Raw genomic sequence first — 26,289 nt, forward strand, 5'->3', positions numbered from 1 at the left:
CTATGACGTTTTTAAAAGCACCAAGCAGTTAGTGCTTGTAAAAAACTTTCTACCGTTAAATCTACTCTACGATTATTATCATCCGTTATATCATACTATTTAACGAGCCGGTCACTCGCACATTTCTTAATCCGAGAGTCAAAAACCTACCAACCAACGCCAAATTCACTACACAATTACTTCACAGTAAAAAAGAAAAAAGAAAAAGAAAAAGAAAAAGAAAGATATTTACACAGGAAGTACAAGTTAGCCATAGCCCACTGGGGAAAAGAAAGAGACCACTTTTGCACTTTTAAATAATAGCACCCAATTCGCCACCCAACATTATTTTTGTCCTTTTTCTCCTCGTACGGACACCTTTTCTCTCTGTGTAACACACCCCACCCCCACCCCAAAGACCATGGTCGAGTGCTCGGGTTAGGGTTAGGGTTAGGGTTGAGTTAGGGTTAGGGTTAGGGTTAGGGTTAGGGTTTTCTTTTGGTGGTGGTGGTGGTGGTGGGTATGTGTGTGTGTGTGTGTGTGTGCGTGCGCGCGTGTGCGGGGGTAATGTGGATCATATGAAGAGGGTGGAGGCATCTGATTCGTTTCCTCTCTCTCTCTCTCTCTCTCTCTCTCTTCATCTTTAATTTTATTTTTTATTTTTTAAATTTTTTTCAAGTGTATGGATGATGACGTGGCACCAGGAGGGTTTCTCCAACCAAAAACATTCATGTCCACACACCCACACCCAAAATGCATTTAATATTTTATTTTTATTACTATTATTAAGGTAAAATGTACGGGTAGCCCCTCTACCTTACGTATATTGCTATTTGGTGCTTTTATTTTCTTTTTAATATGAAAAAGTTTTAGCCATTTCGACGTTGTCGTTAAAGTGTTTCAGTGATAGTATTCGAGCTTCTAGTATTCTGAGTGAAAGTTTTACAACCGTAAAGTTTGCAAGATAAAATTAAATATAAATAATTTTTTTAAAAAATAATAAAAAACGAAGCACGCGTTGTACGCATAGAAAAGATTTAGAAATAAATAAAATATTTTGTTAAAACGAAGAGGTACTGAATCGTAATATTGCGATAATGCAGGGACTCCAGATGCAAATTGTATTACTTTTACTCCCCCATTCACCTCTCTCTCTCTCTCTCTCTCTCTCTCTCTTCTTACTAAACCCTAAAGTAGAAAAAAGCATAATTCCTCTCACCTTTTAATCCCCCAATTCCCCTCGATTCGCTTCTCCTCTCCTCGCGAAGCTCGTCTCATCCATTTCCTCGCGGCGTAATCTATCTCTCGATGGTCTCCTTGGCGTTCTCCGTGGAGTAAATGGTCTGCAACTTCTCCCGCGAAAGGTGACCCCTTTTCCCCCCCATTTTTGGGCTCGATTAAAGGTGTTTTTCCCACCTTTTGGTTGGTTTTCTGTGTTTAATCTTGTTTTTTATTTGATCGATCGAATCGGGGATCTTTTTTTCCCTCTTAAAATGGCGATTTTTGATGGGTTTTTGCTCCCCCTTTTATGTATATTTCTCTCTGGGATGCTCTCTTAGAAAAGCTGGGTTTGTTGTTGGTGGTGATTGGTCTATTGCTTGGTTGCGAAAAATTAGGGGTTTGGGTGATTAATTTGTTGTAATTCTATGCGTGAGGCAAAGTTTTCATTTTTTTTTTGTTTTTTTTTTTTCTGGGTTAATGGTTTTTAAACTAATTATTCCTTGGGTTTTCCTTAATTACTGCTGTGCAGTATATACAATAGGACAAATTAATGTATGCTAGGTTCGCTGTGAAGTAGCTTTTAAACCATTAATTTTGGATCTTGGTTGTTATTTTATGAATCTTTGGAGACTTTTAGTGGTGGGTTGGTAACTTAGGAGATGGGTTAGCTTATGAGGAGCTTATATGTTATATGTTTTCTTCAAGTTTCATTCATGGAGTTAATGGAGCCATGGATTCTTATCACCCATGTGATCTTATGAAATCATATTTTTGCACTCTGAGAATTTTCTCTTCTTATATTTCATGTGGCAGATTATGTTTTCTGCTTATAACTACTCAAGTCATTCACTTAGTTGTTCACCTTGATATATAGTTTGGTGCCATTGCAAATGAAACTCCATGCTTTTGCTGTTATTCGTAGCTCTTTCGATTACTAGAAGTTACATTGTATTCACCTACTGCATTATAAGAATTTTTTTTTAATTTTTTCCCCCCCTTTTGTAAGCAAGTATTAACTCCTTTTCCGTTGATCTTTTTCATCCACAGTCGAAAACATTGGAACAGCTAAATTGAGCATTCTTTTCTTTCTTCTGTGCAAGAACGCTAATATTAATTGCTCTTACATTTGGGTATAATTTGAATGCCATATATGTATCACTTGATTGTACTACACTGTTGCATGAAGCTGATGGTTTGACTAGTTTAGCTGAGCTGTTCACTTTTACATTTAATTTTTCTTATTATTACAAGACGATCCTTTCCTTATTGGGTGTGCTAAATAGTGTAGAGTAATATGCTAGTTTCTTGGGAATGGAAGTGGGTTTAGTGGAGGCGAGAAACAATGGAAAGGAACATGTGTTAGTTTCCTTATCAAGTCCTACAGCAGTTGAGGTGAGACCTGTTGATCTTACCGCCGCTGACGGTGAACAACATGAAGAACCATGCGGTCATTTTTCTATTAGGTAAGTCTTCTGTCCGTGCCAAATCTTTGGAAAACAAGTATGAAGCTGCAAATTATATATTATATCATTTAAAAGTACATGGTTTAGCGTATGTGATTGCAGACGTATATATGCATGTTATGCAAGCATATATGTCTGGAGGTGCATGTTTGTTCTGAATGGGGTCATGCCTAATTGTTTATATGTTATTTCCTATTTGTATAGCTCTTTACAGTTCTATTGAGTCTTGCACAAATAGTTGCTTAGGGACACACCAATACACACTTAATTTTATGCAGTAGTGTATATATACGAGATATATATGTAAATGATTACTAATATGTGTGCGTACGTAGAGAGGTAGATACATGAACAGATTCTATCCGTTTGTGTACATACATATGCATGGTGCATGTACGTACGCATGTATATGATGTGTATATGTAAGTATGTATGCATGTATGCATGCATGTACGTATGCATATATATATATATATCTTGATATGTATGGTCAAATATTTTTAGCATTAAATAAGTAACTGTATATGTACATGTGCTGACATCCAAATGTTCATGTACACCAAATGTTGATATTCCAGCATCATAATAACATAGATATTAACATTACTGGTGCACAGAAACATGTACTTATAAAAGATACACATACATACATTACTTGTGGACAGAAACATGCAACATACTTGCATGAGTGAGTGTGCGTATGTAGAAGATAATGTTTTAAGTATGCAAAGGGGATTGTACATACTAATATGCATGACCAAATCATAATCTGAATGTACACCAAATGTTGACTTTCACATTGAGCATCATAATACATCTACACACAGACATATTTTTGTAAGTATATATATTTTTCTGATGCGTATGAGCGATAATATCAATAATGTAAATAATATATTAGTACCTATGTTATCTGTATTATCTCCTTTCTGAAGAAGACTGAAAAGATAGATAGCCCCATATATACGAAGTATTTTAAAATTTGGGAATATTTTTCTGGTCAGAGTACTTAAGGGGCATGCAGTCTATGAATTAGTAATATGTTATATCAGCAACTATGGAGGAAACCATAGATTTCTCATTCTATGATGGGTTGTCTTTGTCATGAACACAGAGGGTATGTTGCTCAGATTCGCAAGAGGGAAGCGAAAACATGTTCTCCGTTTAGTATGTTCTATGAGCTACAATCAGATGAAAATGCCAGCATGTTGCCTTCATTACCTGTGAGAAATTTTAGACGATGGGATTGCAAAAGCTGCTTAAGCAGAGAAAGTGCTTCTGCACAGCAAGCAGCAGATGGAGCATTTTCTGCAAGACGGAGTGCTAAAGTTGATTGTTCTTCCACTTCCTTCTTTGGGAAAACTGTTGTGCCATTTCATGCAGGTGGTAGTAAGTTGCTTTCTTGCTCTCAACAGCTTTCGAAAGAGAAAATTGTTGGAAGTTTGGTTGATAGGGATAGCTCAAATAATGGAAGTAGCAGTAAATGCTGCCATTCAGTGTCTTCTGGCCGAAGAGAAGTTACTTGTGTCTTCACAGGCCCAACTGTAGAAGGTGACTTGAATATTATTTAATGACCACCTTAATTACATCATTATTTTAATCTAATAAGTTCATTCTTATGAGTTATGACTTCTCTTTCTTCATCACAGGCAATCTAGTGTCAGTAGGCAGCGACCGCTACAAAGGGGTCCAGAATCAACCAAGTGAGAAGTTCATTATTGTGGCAAAAGGTGAAGCATGTAAAGCATCGGTAGAAGGAAAAAGAAATGAAGATCCAACTCTGAATGCTCCAGAGACTTATTTTGATGAAGATATTCTGAAGTCAAAACCAAAGGAAGCCGAAAAAGATCATAAAGTCGTTGTTGACCTCGATTTAACCAATAACGATCTTAATTATACAACACCAAAGGAGACTGACGATCAATTACTTTGCAAATTCAGCAAAACGAAAGAGCATTGTCTTTCTCCAGTGGAAGAATCTGAAAAGCAACTTGGATTAGATAATGGCATGCCAAATCTACATCCCAAGGAGGTATATGAACAGGAAACACCAGCAAAAGATGTCGGTTTACCTGAATGTACACTACAAGCCGAAAATGACACTGATGAAGTTGATGCGTCAGATACAAAACTTCATCGCAAAAAGGCTAAGAAGGTACGGCTATTAACTGACATCATAAATAATGAAAAATTGAGCACTTCTAGAAAGGTTCCTAAGTTTTGCCATGACACTGAAGCTGATCAGAGTGAAGGTAGCGTTACCATAAAACTGCATGTATCCAAATGGAAAGATCAAAATGTTAATGGCACAATTGATCATGCTTCTACAAATGTTCAAGGGAAACCTTTCAAGAGGAAGAAGAAATATAAATCTCTTGAAATTGAAGATGATGGTTCTTCTCTTATGTATTGGTTTAAAAGAGCTAGTAAAAAATTAAAAGCTCACAAGAAGGAAGCAAAAAGTAGAAAGATTGATGCTCTTATTGTCAACTCAAAACCTACTGGGCATTCAGGTGCTGAAAATGATGTTTATCTTAATCCTAAAAGAGGAGAAGCTGAAAAGTTGAAGCAAAAAGTTATTGTGCGTGATTTGCGGAATCTGATGCCTCGTTCACACTGTGGGTCCCAGAGGGACATTCTAGCAAAAAGAAAAACAAAACTGGCCATTCGTAGGAGCTCAGATGGTATCCAAAACTTTAAGAACAATGCCAATAAAACAAAGTTGGGTAGGAAGACTAAGAAGGTATGCCAAGATACTAATAAGGAATCTTCCCACCTGAATTTGTCAAAGGTACTGCTCTCTTGTTGCAAACGTTTATAAATCAAAGTATCAGCTGTGCTCCATGTTCCATCTTTTTTATGCTGATTCGTTTAGTTATCAAATGTTTTATCTGTCACACTATTGTGAGATTTTTGCATGGCATTACTAAAGAATGAAAAAAGAAATAAAAACTACATTGGAACATTGTTTCTACCCTTTTTCTGTCTTTATTGACCATAAAGAACTCTTTGTTAATGCTTTTTGTGTTATGGGATGATTGTCATTTTGATTGTCAGGGTTAAGTACATTTATGCCTATGTATTTGATTTAGGAAAATACTCATGTAGAGGCATTTATATGAAATGTGAATATCTCAAAGATTGACACTTTCGGAACCTGAAGTGTTCTGGTGCAGTTTTTATTTTTGCTCAAAAACATAAAGTATTATTCTTCTTAAGTATTTGACAAAAAGCGAAGAAAGGAAAAACTATTTACACTGACCCTAAAAAACATTTGCATTTTCTTTCTAAACACAAGTATCTTTCTTGTTAGGTTAAAGTCAAAATAGTTCAAAGAGACAAACTTTGCAAAACTTACTACTCTAGGCAATATTTTCCAACTTTGTAGTTGGAATTAAAAAAAGTTCCTATGTAATTCCCAATTATGGTAACTGTTTTTGACATAATACGTAATTACCAGATTAATATGGGCTCACTGCTATATGTGCTTTCTATGATGCTGTTGTCCAGAATTATCTGCTCGTTTTATGAATGCATTCTTATAGACTAAATTTCTCTTTTTTTATCTAATGAGCTCATTTCAGGCTTCATTAGACAAATGTCGGCTCAAGAATGTAAGCTATCCACTTCAGGAAACAGTTAATAAGAAGCAAAGAGTCGAATCAACATCAAAGAAGAAAACTCTAGATGACATCCCTATGGATATTGTTGAACTCTTGGCCAAAAATCAGCATGAGAGACACCTGGCTAACGGCAAAGCAGCTTTTGAAACCAATGCTACTTCATCAACAATGCCGCAAGTTACGAAGAATAGTTATGTCCCAAATATCACTGAGGTCGATGAAAACAAGGCATCACCTGGAGTCGACATTGACATTTTCCTGAAAAACACCGTGCAGAGTAATTCACCAACTGCTGTTTGGACTCCTGGGATACTAGATTTCGATTATTCCCATGGTGTTGGAAATCAGGGCACAAATTTTAGCAGGAATGAATTAATGAGCAGTACTATGGGCATTTATTCTTCAACCTGTCCCAATGACAAATGCCTTCCACAATGTAGTACTTGGAACCAAATCGGTATTCAGAACCCACAATCCAGTCACAGTAATATGGAATTTTCAGCTCAGGTGAATACTTCCAATGGTGAGTCATCTGTGCCACTACATAGCATTCTTTGTGGACCCAAAGCTCTAGAGCTCGATACAAGTTTCAATCATATGAAGCCGTTGATGAATGATTTCTTATGCCCAACAAATTCAATGAGCCACAGTTATGCCCAACTGCAGCATAAGAAAGAGGAGGCTCGATTCGCTGTTCAAAAAAGGCCGTTCTCACTATTATCTTCTAATCTCGAGGAAGGGAATGTATGCAAACCAAAAATGGTGAGACCACCAGATTTGTACACAAATGAGTCTATACCAGCAATGCATCTTCTTAGGCTGATGGATTGGACTAAATGTTCTCGCTCGGACTTTTCTCCTTATGGACCATCAAATGAAAACCAAATAGAACTTCTCCACAGACCTCCTCAGTATAGCAATCAGTGCAGAGGATTAATTAGCGCGGAATATGGGTTTGAATTTTACGACCATAATCAGAATCAGCAAAATTTCCACAAACCGTTCAGACCGCTTCCTCGAGTTGGCGTGCTCGGGTCTTTGCTGCAGAAGGAAATATCTAATTGTTCCGATAATTGTGGAACACAAACAGCGTGTAGAATCGGACAATTTTATACGAAGGCACAGAAAAATTCCGAAGGCCTGCGCCCGGTAGCTTATTCACCTTTTACTCCGAACCCCCAAATTCCTTTTTCCGGACATGAGGATTCGGAACAGAGGTTTGGCTTGGTAGATTCTATTGCACATGTCGGATGTTCTTCCAGAAGGGATAATATCGCTGATATCGGCATCAGCAACCAGAGAAGAGCATTTCAGCCCCTGAAAAGCTTCAGCACAACGGAAATTTGCGTTATAAACAGAAATCCTGCGGACTTCACCACAGTCGATGAAAACAATGAGTATATGCGAGGCAGTGGCAGCACCAGGCCTAGACATACAATTCCCTCTGGAAACTCGCATTTTGCATTTCAACATCGACGATAGACTACAGAGATGATGAAACCAGAGAGCTAGCGAAAGAAAATATGTTACGGCATGCCTCTATCTCAGTATCAAGATCTCTTTTTTCACTGGAACTGCTTCAAATCTTTTTGAAGGCTTGTGCAGGTAAAAATGGTGATGTTCCTCTTCTTTCGTTCTCGAACTGTAGAGTGGTTTCTGAGCTGCATGTAATATCTGAATACATACGACGATGAAGAGAATTCTTGTCGACTGGGAATCGCATGTTAGAGGCCTTCGCCAAGAAAAAGGAGGGGCAGTGAAGAATGTATTGATTTGCTTTAGTCAACAGCAAGTGTATGTATGTGTTCCAATTGTCAGTGGTTTGTACTCTCTAGCTGCTTAACTTTTTTCTTTCTTGGTTTTGTGCAAATGAAATAAAACTGGAATTCATAACCCAATCTCAGGTATACAGAGAATATTTAAGATTGTGATCATAAGCATAGATTGGTCTTTTGTATCATGGCTTGTCGTGGTGGATGTATTATGAGAAAAGGCTCTTAAAGTTTGATTTTTTTTTTTTATTTCTTTTTTTCAGCATTATGTGTAGACAAAGCATTATGCTATCGTTAATTTTATCGTGTATTTTGTTTTTGTTCCAGTGAGGTTGTAATTCATGTCATTTAGATAACTAAGTGAATACATCTCATTCGAGGTACTGAAAAAGAAAAAAAAAAAATCAATATGCCACGCTAGGCAACTAAGTTTTCGATGGTTATCTTTAACAACACGAACAATCAGGAAAACAAATTGTTATATTAACAAATTCAGATTATTTTTATACCTGGAACTCCTTTTCCTGATGCCAATTTTCTGTCCAAATAATACAAGCCAGTAGTATTCGTCCTCGCAACGATCATAAGCGACGAAAAAAGGCGACAAACTACTTCGGTTCATATTGCACGAAATACAATTTAGAGAAAGATAAATAGCAATATAAAACTTCGTTTCATTCGAAGCGAATGGAGAAGCCTTTCTCATTTGTAGTGACACCCATGGTGCCAAACTCATCCAGGTCGGAATCCGACCCCAAATCCCTAAAATCACCCCATTCCTCTGGAGAGCTCTCATCTTGCTCATCCCTAGCAGGAACTCTCAATTGTTCCACAGGTACAGGTAAAGGCTCTTCAGTGAAATACTGATCCGAAAGCAGCTCCCCTGCAGTAGCTCTACTTGCAGGATCAAAGCAAAGAAGCCTTTTGACAATATTGACTTCCTTGGCGGATCGATTTGGTAGGCATGCCTCCAAACCGGTTGGATTCTCAACCTTGGTAAAGGTAATCTTGCCGTAATCTGGCAGTTTCGAGCAACTAGGGCAGGACTCTGCGTCAAAGTCCCCCAGAACACTGATGATTCTACTGAGCTGGTCGAGATCTGAAGACCCAGGAAAAAGCGGCTCCAAACTGAGAAGCTCGGCAAAGATGCAGCCTAAAGACCAAAGATCGACTTCAAGCCCGTAATTTGTGGACCCATAAAGAAGTTCGGGAGCTCTGAACCATCGAGTCCCAACGCATGATGTTAAGGCTCCCAAATCTTCTTCCTCTCCTCCTACGATACCCTCTTCCGCCTCCTCACAGGAGTAATAAGAGCCCTGAAAGCGGTCTTCCTCAATGTCCCCCGTACTGCATGTGGCGAGACATGATGCGTCACCATCTTGCAGACTCATCGCCTTATCGGTGTCATACTGTGTGAATTTCGCCCTGACACCATCAAGCTCACGCAGGTAGTCATCTTCACTGAGAAGTCGAGGCTCTTTGACGCTTTCTGTTTCATCAGCAGCATACTGTTGAGGAATCCATGGCTCATTTTGCGAACCTTGTTCATAAGGGCTGATGTCTGGGGTGGCAAAACTTGGCTCTTGAAGCATCCTCGCCTGGAAAGAAGTACCGGTGTTAAATAATTAAGCATGATTAGTTAAACAATAAGGAAAGGTTATCTATTTGCAGGCAAAAGTAAGGAACCAAAAAAACAGTAAATCGAAGTGGTTACTTTTCTGACGCAGATACTGCAAAATCTGTGCCACTGTGCTTACTGACTAAAACAGAAAACATAGGAAGCAAAGTGCTTTGAACCACAGAATAATAAGATGCAAATGTGCTACATCACAAAAGGGTTTTTTTGAAGTTTTCCCAAGAAAGAGAAGTATAAATTCCTACCAAAAAAATAAAGCAATCAACAGAGTCGAACTCAAGCTTCATAATTTTTAAAAAACAAAGAGAGAAAAAAAACATGAACCGGATTGAAACTGATTGATTGCTAGTAATGTAGTCCCAACACTACAGAAACTCTACTTAATCTAGTCAAAAGGTTATTAAGAAGTTTCTTTACTGCCTCTTTCCGCTTATCATTGTCAAATAAAAAAAAGGATATTTTGCTGTCCCAAAAGGCCTTACTTTCAGCAATCAAAGAGTAGCTCCTGTTGCTCTACAGTCCTTACGATCTTCACAACAACAACAACAACAACAACAACAACAAAAATCACGTCCTTCCAAGTCTGAAATCAAGAAAAAAAAATCTCCACGATGGACAAAACACAACTATTTCCATGCATCAAGAGGCTACCTACTTGCATAGACATCTTATAACATTTGAAGCTAATACTCACTAGCATGAACTCGTGAAGGTTTTTTTAACGGCTTCTTCAGATAAACTAGAAAGAAAAGAACAAAGAATACTCTCTCTTTTCTTAAAAGAGTAAAAGAGAGACCAAATTTATCCCTCTCCTAGCAGATTCATTTTCATCATTAGCTCACAAACACACATCATCAAATGTTCCTAAGTGCATAGCTGATAAGGATCATGAAATAGGCAATAAGTAGTGCCACAAAGAAGCGCTTTCTATCTCCTTCAATCAAAAATATGGTAGGAAAAAGTTTATTGGTTAAACTATTAGACGAATTCTGACCTGATTAGTAAAGAAAAAGATTTCGGTAGCCAAATTACGAGCTCCATAAGAGTACAAGTATTCACAATTAACTAATTAGCCCTACTCATATTGAGGGAGTAATTTGGCCACCGAACTCTTTTCGGTACCAATTATCAACTCTAAAATCACCAGGAAGCAATTTGCCCTACTATTAGCCAAAACCAGAGATTCAAAACTGAACATTTGTAACTCTTCAACCACATACACAAACTAAAGAAACCAAGAGAGCTCTTGCGCGAAAATTCGGCCAAATCGTGTCTTCACCAACCAAACCTAAAAATCCGAACTTTGCATCAGTGAGCCCATAAAACCTAATAAATTCATAGAATAGATAGAGAAATTTTATAGTTCAAAACCTGCCCGAAATCCGCGAGCTTGACGACGCCGCCGGCGGAGATGAGCAAATTGGAAGGTTTGAGGTCGCGGTGCATCACGGCGTTGCGGTGGCACGCGTCGACGGCGCGGAGGATCTGGAGCATCCACTGCTTGGCGTCGGCGGCGGGGATCGGCTCCCCGCTCCGCCGCGCGGCGCCGATCACGGCGGCGAGGTCGGAGGGGAGGAGCTCGAGGACGAGGACGGCGTCGTCGTCGCCGTCGTCGCGCCAGAAGTGGTCGAGGAGGGGGACGACGTTGGGGACGCCGCGGAGGGCCCGGAGCGCGTCGATCTCGCGGAGGGCGCTCTGGGCGTCGTGGACCTCCTTCAGGGCTACGGCGAGGCCGTCGGAGCGGCGGCGGCCGCGGTAGACGTCGGCGTAGGCGCCGGAGCCGATGCGGCCGAGCACCTCGTAGCGCTCCGCAATCTCGGCGCGGCCGTAGATGCTCCAGCTCCGGGACGAGGGCGCCTCGATCGCCATTAATGGAGGAGGAGGAGGAGGGGATGGGGTTCGCGAACTAGGGTTCGGAGGAAGGGGAGCGAGCGAGCGAGCGTTCGTTGGAGCAGAGGAGAGCAAACACGAGGTTGAAGCAAGGATGGTTTCTGAATAACCCCTCAATAGCGCAGATAATTACGACGCTTGCCACTCCGGTGGATTTTTTTTTTTTTTTTTTTTTTTTTGAGAAGTTATCCATAAAGCAAAATGAATTAAGCGTACAAGATGGTGGCAGCTGAGGCCTCCGAGACCGAAAAAAGAAGTACAGAAAAAGTAAAATGTAAAAAACAAAATAAACAGAAAAGAAATAAAAGAAGAGAGGGAGAGCAGCAGAGGGAGAGAGCTAGCTCAAAGAAGTGAGTTCCAGTTGGAAGTCAAAAGTTTCATGCGTTCAATTGATCGGACGACGTTGGGGGAAATGCCCTGAAAAATAGTTGAATTTCTGTCGGTCCAGACGACCCACCAGATTGCCGTCAGGAGGGTTAAGCCTTTAGTTCTAGCCGTGGCGTCGTGAGTTTCAGTTACTTTGAACCAAAGTTCGCGGACGTCCCCCAGGGCATCAAGTGATACATCCAGGCTTTCCACGGAAATAACGCACAAAACACACAATGTTGGTCCAGGACCATGCCTCTTGTGAGCAACCTGTCTGCAGTGAGTAGTCTCTTTCGAAGTAACAGCCAGGTAAAGATTTTGATTTTGATTGGTATTTTCAATCCCCAAAAGTGCTGGTTCATCCGGTTTCGAATTCCACCGTAATTGAGGATTTGGTATAAGGATTTGACTATAAACAGTTGGTTGGTGGTCCATCGCCATTTGGGTAAATTAGGTCTGCTGCACAGATGGGTACGATGGAGCAAGTCTTTGAGTAGTGCCAGCTGTGATTGGCGTTGGGCTGATTGAGACACCTGGAAACCCCTGGTGATAAAGCGCCAACGCCATCCGTTTGCATTCCAGCACTTAGATACTTGAGCGTCTTTGTGCACAATAGTTGCATAGATTTCCGGAAACAAAGTGCTCAAGGGCGTTTCCCCTGTCCAGATGTCAGACCACAGCCTGATATTTCGCCCGTCACCAAGCTCGAAAGATAAACCACATTTAAAGACGTCACGACAACGAACCACACTCTTCCACCACTGCGAGTAAGGAACAAAGGTTCGACCCTTGTGTAGGGGCCTTCTCCTAGTGTAGTAAAGAGACCTAATAATTTTGCACCAAGGCAGATGCGGCTCATTAAAGAAGCAGCACCACCATTTGGATAAAAGCACCAAATTCATAGATTCAATATCCTTGATCCCTAGCCCACCTTCTTTCTTGCTCTTACAGATTGTTTTCCAGTTGACAAGACGTGCTCCTCCAGAAATGCTGTCACCTCCTTTCCAGAAGAAGGCTCTTCTAAGAGTTTCTATCCGATGTAGAACCCACTGCGGCGCTTTGAAAATAGATAGATAGAATAACGGTAGGTTAGTGAGGACCGAGTTGACTAGCATTATTCTACCCCCTTGAGAGAGGAGTTGGCGGATTAAACTCTCATTTCAAGGTGGAGTACATATTTTATATCTTTCTATTCAAGGATTTTTTTTTATTTATTATATCAATTTTTTTCCTTTTTTATTTTACTATAGTAGATTATATTTTGGTTCTCAATCTATAAATCGTGTGACATTTGGTCCTCCTATTTTGAATTCTTCGGTTAACTTCATCAAAATAGCAAGGCACTTCTACTTGCGCAGAGAAAAAATCAGTGAATACTGAATACTTAGGTAATTGAGAATGAAGAACACAAGGGATATAGTTTTTATTTTTATATAACAAATCTCATAGCGAAATTAAATGCGACGGAACAAATCTTACCGGCAGAATAGTTTCAATGATGTGTTGATTTTCTTTGTCGCAGCGGTCTTCGATGACGGCTTTCTTCGCTTGCGTCAGCTTAAGAGCAAATTGCTGAGATTTCAGATGAGAAGCAAAACAGTAAGCACCAAAAACACACTTTTTTTTTTTTCCTACTTTGGACAAGAAAAAAAAAAGTGTCAGAAATATATGTTCATCATACATTCAAGACCAAGTGAACCATGTGTAGAATAATGAGTGGTTCAATCACTGCTAGCAACCAGATTGTTGGTCCATTCCATTGGTTCTGATCTACACTCACTAAATTATCTGTAACAAAAGAATGCAGAATCCAGAGATGGCTTATCCATTTAAGCCATCATAAAACTGAGCAGCAGAGAAGTACTAGTTCCACAATCTAGGTAAAGGTTTTCCAATTTGAAAATCCATATATAGATCATCACAATCTTATATCATTCAATTCCCCAGAAAAAAACTTCTACTTGTGTATGTTATACTGTTTTCCAATCCCCCGTATACGTGAAAAACCCAAAATCAAATGATTTCTTATTTACAGGCACTTTAGGTCGTAGACCATAATTGGTCTCTAATTTTTTCACATGATATATCAGAATTTATCCACTGCAGCTTCTTCGGATAGAGTTGTTCTGAATATCTTGTAGCTTGCCCTGCTGCTTCCACTTGTAGTTTCCTCAGTTTTGTGCTCCAATAACATGCGAAAGCTAAGGCTCAAGTATAATTTGGTCCAAATTCCAGCTGAGGATTGCACTATTCATCTCTTCTGCCCCTTCTGCGCGCTCTGCGAAGAATATAGAGAGCTTCAGAACAGATGCAATGATTCCTCCCTTGGTCAGTAACTTACTTCGTACTCAAATTTTAGTGACTTACATTCTCCTTTTCTGAATATGTTTGGTTCATGATTCGAATCCGAATCAGAAACAAATTCAGAATGGGTTGGAGTTGTATTGGGAACGATCAGTTCAATGGAAGTTTGTTTGGTTTCGAATCATTTCATTTCACCTTGAAATGAGATGCAACTCCGAGCTTTTCGGCTAGAGTCGAAGTCCGGGGAATGGGAGTCAGAATGTGATTCCTTCCAACCGAACAATCGTTTTGAAAGGCGAAGACTCAAAATTTGAAACTTTTCCAATCAAACAAGCCCTTAAATGTCTCTAAACCAAGGAAATGAGTTTATTTTCAAACTGTAGGGTGGATGGGATACCTTGCTTAACAAGAACAAAAGAATCAAACAAGTACTGTTCCCCCAAAGAAGCAATCAATGAACATGTGAACTTTTATGTATTCTACATCAACTCTTCCCTCTTATACTTTATGTGCCTTTTTTTTTTGATCATGTAGAAGAGGGGGAATTTCACTCATGGAATGGTAATACTTACTAAATACCTTGTAATTTTCGACAAACACTTCTTTTTCCGCTTTATGTAGTAACCGTATGCTTGATTTTGTTTCATTTTGTATGTCTGTGTGTTTATTTTCCCTTTATATGCAATTGAATGTACTTGAAATTAACCTTACTGTTGCCACTGTGGATTATTTCCGAGTTTTTTTTTTATTTTGAATAGAAAAGTTGTGGCAACTTCTTTTTGGTTTTTCTTTTCCCCTCTAATTCTTGTGTTCGCGACAACTGAAACAATGACTATTTTTGTTCAACAAAAAGAATATTTTTTTAAAAAAATATAGAGAGAATGATTTTATTTTTACTGATATACACGATATTTGTTATTTTATAACAGAAAACCACAGGACTCAATAAAGAAAAATACAATAAATGAATAAATATTTCCTTTTTATTCTTTCACATGAAGATAATACCTCTAGTTTACATTCCATAATCTACTTGGAGTATGGTGAATTTCTACCGTCGACATCCTTCTTTCATTCAAGCAAATCCCCAAGCCTGGAGGCAAAAAAAAAAAAGGGCAACAATAAGGCGGACAATCAACTAAAAAGTGCGGCACAATGAAAGAATCAAAGTGCCCTTCAAAAACTAAAATATGCACAAATTACTAAGTTGATTTAATAATTTACAAAAATATGCGACGTGGATTGTAACAAACAGAATAGTACTACTCATATACTCTCACAGCTCAATGTATGCGCCAGAAAAGTACTTTACGAGTGCAAAGAATCCAAGAAAAATGGTTGAGCATGCCACAAGAAATAGCTTGGTTTCGTTGAAAAAAATACTGAGGTATCACAATCTGATTTAAAGAACTGCAATGTTACCTAATGTGTTATGTATAACAGCCGCAAAGTTACACGGATTTAAGGAATTGCGGCAAGATAACTTAGAATGAGAAGACTAAGCATAACCTTAGGCGAGTAAAAAGATTGGAAGACCACGGAAACTGCAAGGCTTGATTAGTCGGTTGTATCTTATAAGATCAAACTATATTTTTCTTGTTTTTTTTTTTAAAGATAAAAATTGGAGGTCCCTAAATCGACTTGTGTGAAAGTGTAGTCCATAAAATGAGTGCGAGAAGAAACGAAATGTTGAATAATTATATCAATTACGTACCTGGATTTTTCCATCGGATGTTCCTACGACCAAAACTTCTCCATCAGCATCAAGTGCCATGCATTGGACCCGAGAGTTGGTGCCGATCTGAAGTGCTCCTATCTTAGTAAGCTTCTCCTTCGACCAGATCTCTACAACACCCACCTTACTGCCCAAGTATATTAATTCGGCGCTGATAACCATTGACCGCACTTCCATCATTGATGGTATAGATCCAACGAGATTGTAATTCGAAGTGCTCCATATCTGAAACAGAAATAAGTTTCAAAGATGAACTCCAAACTTAAATAAGTAGGAAAAGATTCAAGTGGAAGAAACAAATTAAGGAGTCATAGGGAATTCGCCATATGAACATTACCACTAAAAGAAAAAAAAAATTAATGAGTCAGGGTCAATTGCCTAGTTGTTAGTAATTAAAAAGACATGCTGTCAGGTTCTAATCTTAAGAGCAGCCCTTTCCATGCAAAAACCCTGAATGTGAGGATAATTTCGAAATACTCCCGCCAGTTACCCTCTTTTGATGGGCCACAATAGGGTAACGGCTTTTATGTACTCTAGCAATGAAGAATAGTATAGAAATGTGACTGGATTTGTTGTTCATTTCTGTTGATCAAGTTTCTAAAAAAATCTGACATTTAAAAAAAAAAAATTATTCAATCGTATTAATCTCATCTTCAGTCTACATTGATGTTGAACCTGCCGATAATTCAGACAGCAGATCTAGGTGGAGGTGTTTATCCACATATATTTTTAAGGAAATAAATAATAAAAATTGTTTGTTCACTTTCAAAATAATAAGAATAATAATAACTGTTTATTAATTTCATTGCCTTTTGTTTCAGGTAAACAGACTACCTTAACTGCTCCTCCATCTGCAGAAGTGCTGCCTGAATACAGCAATCCATCATGAACTTGCACTGCATATATGGGACTTGCTTTTCCCAGCAGCCTCTTATTTCCTGATTGGACTGTAGCTAATGTTCCACTAGCCAAATCGATTTCCTGAAATTAGCCATCTCTTAGTAAAAGAAGGACGCAAGATGCATCCGTACCAGGATTATACATAACAGAAAAAAGGGAAAAAAATCTCCAGAATTTAGAAGTTCTCTTCTTTAGAAATGTATATTGCAGTATGCTTAAATGACTACGAGATGGAAGAGGAAGAAATCTCTGAAAGTCATCTTATCAAGTTCACTTTTGACAAAGGACGATATAATTCGGTGTTTTTGGTTTTGGTTTGTTTTCCTCAAAGCTTTACACGATCAAAGGTACCTAGATTGAACTCATTTTTCTTTTGCTACTGTTGATTATTTTGCACGCTTACCTTTCAGAAAACAATTAAAGAAACCAACATTTGAGTTACTACACGTTTTCGCTTTCAATAGTCAAACAAAAACCATGATATAGAGTTTGCAAATCATCCCACGCTAGGCAATATTAAAGAATATCATAAAATCATCTGCATTTAATTGCATAGAACTTGACAATTAATAGAAAAGAAAGTATAAGTAACTAAGGCCAAAAACTCTTAAATTTTTTATTTGACTATTGGAGTAAAGAATATGGATGAAGAAACTAAACGATTTTTACATACAAATTTTTATGCCAATAAAAATGCTTGTATGCGTGTTTGTGGGCACACCCATTTATCTATAAAATGGAAAACTGCCAGTCGTAAAAGCACACCTGGATACTGCTATCATTACATCCACAGTAAAGCTTCCCCTGGACTTGAACTAAAGACCTTACATGCTTGTTTGGGTTAAGAAGCTTGGAATTCCCATTCCAGGGCAGTAACTGAAAAAGAAAATAAATGTCATTGTGAACAAGAAACTGAGAAACAAGTGGTTGGAAAAGATAAACTAACGGCATCCAAAAGCACCTTAACACCAGCTCCTTGTGGAGTGAAGCAAGCAATGGTATTTGAGACAATTAAATTATGAACTTGCTCTTTTGTGTCATGCACTTCAACACAATGAAGATCTCTATCTCGAATGGCCCATACCTGTTCACACACCATTACTTCATATTTACAAACATATTAGCACACTACTATAGCAGCAGACAACATTAGAACCATATACCCTTATAAATTTGTCAAGAGAGCCACTGTACAATCTCTCCCCCGAGTTTGATATTGCCAAACTGGTGACTGCTTTTGAATGTTCACGAAATTCATTGACAGGATGGAGGAGGCGGTCGCTGCCTTCCCAAACCTATTGTGTTACAAATAATACATATCAGGTCTAGAAATCTTGGCAAAATGATTGCTAACTGTTTCTGCATGTTCAGATCTTAAATCAAAAGAAATATATATATATATATATATATATATATATATATATACACACACACATATATCATGGCATAACATTCTTATGAAAGTTTATTCTCAAAAAAACATTCTTGTGAAAGATGATTACGGAATTTCTCATTTCTTAAGATGTTGATGTTCATCTTAGCCTCATGGCCCTCACCTAGAACTTCTGCTTCTGCAGATTGGCTTCTGTAATATTATGCTGCATCTCCTTCCACCATATGTGGCTTTTTAGCGCACACTGAACAAAGTTACCATTATGTTCAACAAGTATCGTATTGAGATACTTAATAGCAGCAAGTTAAAGAGGCCGAGCTAATCATATGGTGATATGACTCCAGGAAGGAGGCTATTGATCTGTCATTTGTATTTTCTTAATGCTATATAATGTCTAAGCCTGTATTTGCACTTAAAATAACAATATCTATGTTTCAATCTGGATCCTGATTCAAGCTTGCTACACAAGCTAGATAATTTCAGATACTGGTGCAAAATCAATCTTGCTTATAGAACCCATTTTCCAAGCCACTAGATTCTTCAAAACCAATGATGTATATTCATATTATTATTGCATAAATGCATTATCGAGCACTAGAAAATCCAAAAGCATTTATTTACCTTTATTGTCCCATCTGAGTGTCCAGAAAAAATCAAATGTTTGTGGTAAATTATTGACAACACTTCTCCATTTGTAGCGCAATCTACTTGAACCAACTCTTTATGACTCCACATATCCTACAGCCAGAAAAATATAAATGTTACTAATCTTTCGGCAAAATTCGAACATCCAGGCTTTTTAAGAAAAAATAATAATAATGTATCCTGCCACCAGGAAAATATATTTTACAGTTCTTTGTGTAAAGGTCAGACTCACAACGCTGGATTCTTGGCCATCTGAGAGAAGCTTTAACATGTCATATGCTAAGACTGAGGATTTCTTCAGCTCTCTTAAAGTTTTCACTACATCCTTGATGTGGAGAGTCACATCATGCATTCCCTCTGTTCATAATAGAATGACAAGCAGCATTAGAAAGAACAATTTGTTTGTTGTTACAGCCAAAAGTAGTCTTTGTGATCATCGGATCTAGATAAACAAATATAAGAGTATAGGCACATATGATTAATGTTAAATCTCAACAGTTTAATTAATAGATCAAGTAAAAGGGTAAATAACACCATTAGTCAATAAATTACCACAAAATTCTAGTTAAGTCACCAAAATTTAAATTCTTGGCAGAGTGACGATGTCACAGCTGATTCCATAGTATTATCATGCTTCTCTTATTCGGCTTATTTGCTAAAAAAGGATATTGCATCTATGAGAACGTACCAGGGTCATGCATAAAGTTTCTCAGAGCTAGCATGGCGAAAACTCTTTCATCAGTATGCCTTGCTGACTTCAGAATCGATATGAATTGCCTTAACAAGCAAACTCTCGCAGCTCCTCGAACCCCAGTATCAGGAAGAAAAGAGAGCATGTGGATGAGCCAGGTTGCAGATATAAGACATGCTGAGAACAACTCCAAATCTCGGCTCTTCAGACCTTCAGCTAAAGCTTCAAATAGCAATCCAAATTCATGGCTCGCTAGGGAGTATGCTATTTTCCTTTCCCATTCATTAGCAGCCTTCTCTTCTTCCTGTATTCAACAATTGAAGCTCAACAAAAAACAATAAAGGAAAATGAAGTAACACATTGTCAAAATAGATGACTGGTACATCAAGTAAGAAGGATGATTTGATACGAGAAGGGAAATGAATTTAATCATAACAGTAGTAAGGGTAACCAAGCAGCCCACCCTAAACTTTAGGTAGGATCGATGAGAGAATTTTAGATTAGGTGGGTTTGGAGATGTGAAATTTTCATCCTCCTTCCAGGAGGAGCATTGGTTAGGGCTGGCACCAAACTTACTCACAGATAACCTGATATTGTTCCAACCTTAACTCAAAAGTTTTGAAAATCCATATTCACAAGGTTTTTGTTCTCCTTTTTTTTCACATACTTGTGCTTTATGAAGATTTCACATTTAACCCTACAAATTCATGAATAATTAGGGATCTTATGCATGATAGTCTAGAATTATTCATCTTCAAATGAACTTAGCATACATGTTTTCAATTGCCACATAAAAGTAAAATATATGCGATTTTAAATTCTCAGTTGAATTCGGTCAAACCGACCACTCCGAACCCGACAGAAAACCTAATCAAATGGGTCATTGATCGAATGTATGATAATGTTGGGCTAAGGTCTGGGAACCCCCATCCAGTCTAGGGTTGAATGGTTACATATTAGGTAGGTTGGAAGTGGATCTACCAGCCGAACCCATCAGATTTTCTGTCCTAAGAAAGTAAGAATGATCCAAGAAAGAGATATGTTTCTGCACTCGATCTAGGGTTGAAGTTTCATTATTTGCGATCAAATACGATTGGTCTTTAAGCAACCTACCCCAACTGAAAAGCAGTCTTAAAATATCCAACAAAAACAAGTAAATTTCTGTAGTGGCACGGAGTGTCGCAAAATGCATATCCTCTAAAGATCTACTCACCGAATGATTACATGTTATGAGAGTTTAAGATAAAACTCTCACTAAGTATAAACCTTTTTATGGCAGAGTACCAACTCTCCAACAAAGAATAGCTATCTAATACATTCTCAAAAGAAAGGAATAGCTATCTAATTGACCAAGTTTCTATTTGTTTGTTTGTAATGGCATCATCATAACTTACCAAATTATCCTCCGAGTCTTCTAGAGCGTTACCCATCTGCTCTGCTCGCATTAGTGCTCTGTATCTTTTATTCATCCGTGCATGCTTTAACAGAAAAGCTCGAGCAAGACTTCTCCCGGAGGCTGAGAATCTGCCTTGGAGAGCCAATATTGTCTCAGCAGCCAAAAGTTGGATCCTGGGGAAATCACACTTGAGGCATGAAATAAGAGCGTCTATTGCTTCTTCACGGTATATACTCATTTTCCTTGGTTCAACCTGATAAGTAGATCCGTTAATTAAGAATAAGACATATGAACATCATGCTACTTATAATACACCCTAATATAGCTATTAACGGTGCTTAATTAGCAACAATCAATGAGAAAAATGAAACTGGGAAAAGAAGACATCGAAAGATTAACCAAAAGATCAAGCTGAAGAAGTAGTCCCGCAATAATGGGCAACTGCTCCTGAAGAGCCGTCTGCAGATACACAAGAAGTGTGTGCATCATACTAAAGGCGCCACCATCTTTAATGATTCGAAGAAGGCGCTCAATACATGACCTCCTGAAAAATGCAACGCATGAAAGGAATCAAGCTATTATTCAACCCAGGAACCAAAAGAAAGCATTGCATATAAGCTAACATTGAAACATAGGCATAACAGTCAAAATCCAACAAAGAGAAGATTTTAAATAAGGGATTGTAGATATACCTACTTAGCTTCACTAATTCATAAAGGAACTGAACAATCTCAAACTGTTCCACATCACTCACTACCAAAAAGCTTTCCAGAACAGGCACCAACACGACTTTCTCAGCGATAACATTCCTACAGTGCCCATCCTCCTCCATGCCTCTCAGCAAGATTCCTACTGCAGCAGTCCTTTCCTCCACCAGTTCAGATTCCAAGCTCGCGATGACACTTTCAATCACTCTTTCAGAAATCATAGAAGAAACAATTAAAGACGCATTCTTATGATCTTCTCTAAGAATCTGACCCAAAAGGAAAACTGAAGCAGTCTTCGGCTTAACACACATTTGAAACTGATCATCTTCTCTCTTTTTGATAGCCATCAAGAGAGCCTCAGCCATATCCATTTCAATAAGCCGTTCCAAAGAAGGGCTTAGCAGGTAAATTAGTACAACTGCTTCGATCAACCCCTTCTTGAAGAGAGCAACCATGCAATCCACATCTGAATCAACCCTCGTAAGTGTCTGAACGACAAGTTTGTCCTTAGATGCTAGCTCAGAAAGTAGGAACACCGCCACTCGTAGAACCTGGGGATTGACGGAATTGAACAAGATTTCGACAAAGCCATTAACAACTGCTGGTTTCGACAGTGCTGTGAGAACCCTGGCTTCACCACTGGCTTCTCTGAGAAGCCATTCAATCTGGAGGACGGCCATTTCAGACTCACTCAAATCTTCAGACGTACAAAGACGTGATAGTGCAAGAGAAAGATCACCACTCCTGCGATCAAAAGAGGCTTGGCTTATCACACTTGTTGGAGAAGGTGCATGGCCCAGCTGATTAGTATCGGAAGCACTTTTCGGAGGGGGAGTTTCCATTCTTGCTGGGGTCGAGTAAGGGTGCTGATCTTGCCAGCTAGCGATGAGCCGTTTAAGGACATAGTTCGTTTTCGGTAGCTGGGTGCTGTGCAGCTGTTGCCGAGTGATAGGGCATGTAGAGTTGCCACGCTCTAGCCATTCTAGGATCGCTTTCCGCTCATAGGTCTGACCAGTTTCAAGCGTCACAGGATCATTGAATAGTTGACTTGTTATTGGGCACACAAAGTCCTTGGGAGGAGTTTGTCTACCAGAAGCGAGTATCTTATCTGAATCGACCATCGGAGGACTTGGTGGGCTGCAAAAAGAGAAGAAAACATTTTTTTTTTTTAAAAAGAATATACTTAACTATCTCTTCTCTAAAAAACAACAATTGCAAATTAGTAGCAAAACAATTGCATCTAAACAATACAGTCATAACAGAATTGCAGCAGAAGCATGAACAGAATCATCCATCTCTCTCTAAGAAAGATCTTGTCTAGAAATAATACTTCAAATAAGGGCTTTCTATAAAACCAAATAAAGTAATATCATAAGGAGATTGCGTACCATGCGGGCTCAGCAAACCCTTGCATTTTTATTTGGAAGTGAATTCTCTTGTTCTGCAACAAAGCTGTAGGAGTGTTTCTTTCCTAAAAGACAAGCAACATAGTATTATCAGCTTTTAAAAAAATAATTATATTCATAGATAGATCAGTCAAGAACAACTAGAGAGAATGTTTTATTTCTTGTCATCCACAAAAAATACCTCCATATCAGCCTCAATTTCTGAAGAGTCCTCTGAGTAGTTTTCATCAAACGAGACAGATGGGCTGCGATGAGATACAAAGTTTGCTTCAGAACTCCTATCGGCATTAGACGTCTGCCTGGCGAAGAGATGGGGATACAGGGGTGGAGATTTTGCGAGACTTCTTTGGCTTCTAAGGTTCGCTGAATAATTGTCACCGTTAGAAGGTTCCCTGAATAGGAGATGCGGAGAAACCCTCTGAGGATACAAGGATGGATATTTTGCGACATTTCTTAGCTTTCCGGTGGTTTGCCTACTGAAGGATTCAATCGATTGATCTGCTTCAGCCCATATCGGCTGCAAAAATTGTAAATGCTTGGAATTATAACATGAAAACCAAAAATTACAGTAATGAAACAGAGAAAAAAGTACAGGTATTCCTCATTTTTCCTTTAGAAGGATATTAATGCGAAGAAGTTGAAGGGCATTAGCAGAGCACAGCAGCTAGCTCAACAGACAAACAATTTTATTTGGAAAAAAAAGCACTTATTAAGGACGAAAATGTAACGATTATAAGCTGTTAGGCGAATCGAAATGTAAAATTTACATCATCTATATTGTCAGAGAGAAATTGGATTTGACAGATTAGGAGTATGATAACCATAAGCGGAAAATTATGATGTGTTAATTAGTTAAATTTATCACAATTTTTCTTTTCGCGGGAGAACTAAATTGATTGTAAATTGAGCGAATAAGCACGGCCAATAAGAGAACGACCTACAGAAATATGAGATATGCGGTCGATTGAAACAGGAATACTGCAAGGTGGAAATTTTTTTAGCTTTCGAGAGTTCAAACGGTTCAGTGAGTCTACTGCACATGTCACTAAAATAATAAGTAATCAAATAAGAAACAAGTATGAAATGAGGAGTCGAGGTTGATTACATTATAGCGCCCGTTCCTTAACCCAATCTCACTTCTCATTTCTTCACCAACCTCCTCTTTGTCATCATCATCATCATCACCATCATCATCATCAACAACTTCCACTATTGCCTCCTTAATCTCCTTCGTTTCGCCGCTAATCCTCGTCCAAATGAGCTCCGGCGGGCCCTGCGTGTCGCTAGGTTGATCGCCAGATTCTAGAATCTTCTTGAGGCACTGTGCGTAAACCCTAGAATTGGCATCAAGCACCTCCTCATACCCCCTTTCTAGATCCTTCAATTCTGCCGCCTGCTCCCCACTCATCCTCGACAGCACCGCCGCCGCCGCCATCGCCGCCGACCTCCCCTCGTCCTCCTCCGCCCCCGCCGATCGTCCGGCGGCGGCGCTGGGGGATGAGAGGATGCGGGCCCGCTGGTCCGCGAAGCGGCGGGTTATGGGGAGGAGGTGGGGGACGAAGAGGTCCTCGAAGAGGGCGGGGGCGACCTCGTGGCGCGCGAGGGCGGGGTCGAGGGCGAAGAGGTCGAGGAGGGCGGCGGCGGCGGCGGCGGGGCGGCGGCGCGAGGCGGCGGCGAGGGCGAGGAGGAGGGCGGAGAGGGGGGTGGCGGCGGGGAGGGAGAGGAGGAGCTTCTCGGCGGCGCGGAGGGCGGCGGGGGAGGGTCGGCTCGGTGTGGCCGCGCCGCCGCCGCCGCCGCCGCCGCGATCGCCGGAGTCTAGGGCTTGGGAGAGGAGGGAGAGGGCCTGGAGCAGCGGCGCCGCCGCAGCCTCGGCGGAGGCGGAGGAGGAGGAGGAGGAAGAGGGGAATCGGCGGCCGCGCGGCGGAGAGGATGCGCGGCGGAGGTCGGGATTGGAGAGGGCGTCGTCGAGGAACGCGGAGGCATGGCGGAGTATGGCCGCCGACGTGGGTGTGGGCGGCTGTCATTTCACGCGGGAGGCGAATCCGTGCGGCGCAACTAGTAGTACGTACTACGTACTACGTGGTGGTGTCGGAGTTTCGTTCGGTTAAAATTACGAAATCGCCACTGCGCGAGGAGCGACTTTTTCCCCTCTTTTAGGGAGCCGGAACGGAGGGTATATTGGTAAATATGCTGCTGGATTAGTAGATTTAAAATTCCGCGCGTAAGGTTTGACGACGCGGGAGGCCGTTCGAGGGCGGCAACGGCCGGCACCGCGGCAACGCGACACGTGGCGGGCCGACATTGATTTGGAGCCGTACTATTTTTTAGGTCTCTAATCCAATGAGTGTCCGCCACGTAACCACCCCTTGACGTGGCAACCGTTTGGTGGTTAACTGCTTGTCGGGAACGAGACCCGACCGGCCGAAGAAGTTTAGACGTGACGTTCCTTTGCCACTTGCCAGTGATGACTATTTCATAAATACTATTTCTAATGTAAAATATTAGAAAAAACTTCAATAACTGCTCATGTGATTTCTTACTTTTTCATTTTAGTATTCTATAGTTTAAAATGTATCAAGTTAGTATCCTTTGATTTCGTATTTTTTCACTTTAGTACCCTGTGATTTAAAGTGTATCAAGTTAGTGCTCTATAATTTTATTTTTGTATCAACTTAGTACTCTATAGTTTTATTTTTGTATCAAGTTAGTACCCTTTGATTTTTAAACCACAGAGTACTAAAGTAAGAAAGTGCAAAACCACAGATTACTAACTTGATACACTTTAAACCATAGAATACTAAAGTGAAAAAATGCAAAACTTGAGGGTACTAACTTGATACACTTTAAAGCACAGGTACTAAAATGAGAAAAAGTGAAACCATAAGAGGGGTATTTGAAGTTTTCCCTATTATCCTTCTATATATATATATANTGATAATTTTATAAATACTATTTCTAATGTAAAATATTTTTAGTACTACATAAAAAGGTTTTGGGTTTAGGCTAAAGATTTAGAGGGGTATTTGTGATAGGTAAATATATTTAGAAAAATATTTATGATATCTTATAATTTGAACTTAACATCTATAATATTTTGGAAATTTCCCCCAAGAAATATGTAAAGCTGAAATTGCACCAGTTACATCAACTCTTGTTTGATTA

The 26,289-nt window shown here is 39.4% G+C and overlaps 3 protein-coding genes across 5 annotated transcripts; 1 reads left to right on the plus strand and 2 right to left on the minus strand.

Moving 5' to 3' along the window:
• On the plus strand, positions 1,153-8,305 carry LOC109716712. Of its 3 annotated transcripts, none has more exons than XM_020242261.1 (5): positions 1,153-1,343; positions 2,484-2,663; positions 3,778-4,214; positions 4,313-5,454; positions 6,248-8,305. In XM_020242261.1, exons 2-5 carry the CDS (start codon positions 2,512-2,514, stop codon positions 7,766-7,768), a joined length of 3,252 nt encoding a protein of 1,083 aa, XP_020097850.1. In that variant the 5' UTR covers positions 1,153-1,343; positions 2,484-2,511; the 3' UTR covers positions 7,769-8,305. The 3 variants fall into 3 exon arrangements, with proteins under 3 accessions (XP_020097850.1, XP_020097849.1, XP_020097851.1); XM_020242260.1 differs by having other exon boundaries at positions 2,489-2,663; XM_020242262.1 differs by lacking the exon at positions 1,153-1,343 and adding an exon at positions 1,368-1,382.
• LOC109716714 (cyclin-dependent kinase F-1) lies at positions 8,520-11,682 on the minus strand. Its single transcript, XM_020242263.1, has 2 exons — positions 11,066-11,682; positions 8,520-9,656 (listed from the first exon to the last, which is right to left on the minus strand). Exons 1-2 carry the CDS (start codon positions 11,561-11,563, stop codon positions 8,733-8,735), a joined length of 1,422 nt encoding a protein of 473 aa, XP_020097852.1. The 5' UTR covers positions 11,564-11,682; the 3' UTR covers positions 8,520-8,732.
• Positions 13,815-25,429, minus strand: LOC109716642 (putative E3 ubiquitin-protein ligase LIN-1). Its single transcript, XM_020242180.1, has 17 exons — positions 25,268-25,429; positions 24,233-25,144; positions 23,309-23,644; positions 23,110-23,192; positions 21,707-22,858; positions 21,414-21,558; positions 21,013-21,267; positions 19,616-19,922; positions 19,160-19,284; positions 18,904-19,020; positions 18,053-18,184; positions 17,851-17,973; positions 17,655-17,765; positions 16,824-16,970; positions 15,969-16,214; positions 15,263-15,347; positions 13,815-14,228 (listed from the first exon to the last, which is right to left on the minus strand). The coding sequence occupies exons 1-16, from the start codon at positions 25,427-25,429 to the stop codon at positions 15,330-15,332; spliced, it is 4,371 nt and encodes a 1,456-aa protein (XP_020097769.1). The 3' UTR covers positions 13,815-14,228; positions 15,263-15,329.

Source organism: Ananas comosus, linkage group 10, assembly GCF_001540865.1.
Source record: "Ananas comosus cultivar F153 linkage group 10, ASM154086v1, whole genome shotgun sequence".
Lineage (NCBI taxonomy): Eukaryota > Viridiplantae > Streptophyta > Magnoliopsida > Poales > Bromeliaceae > Ananas > Ananas comosus.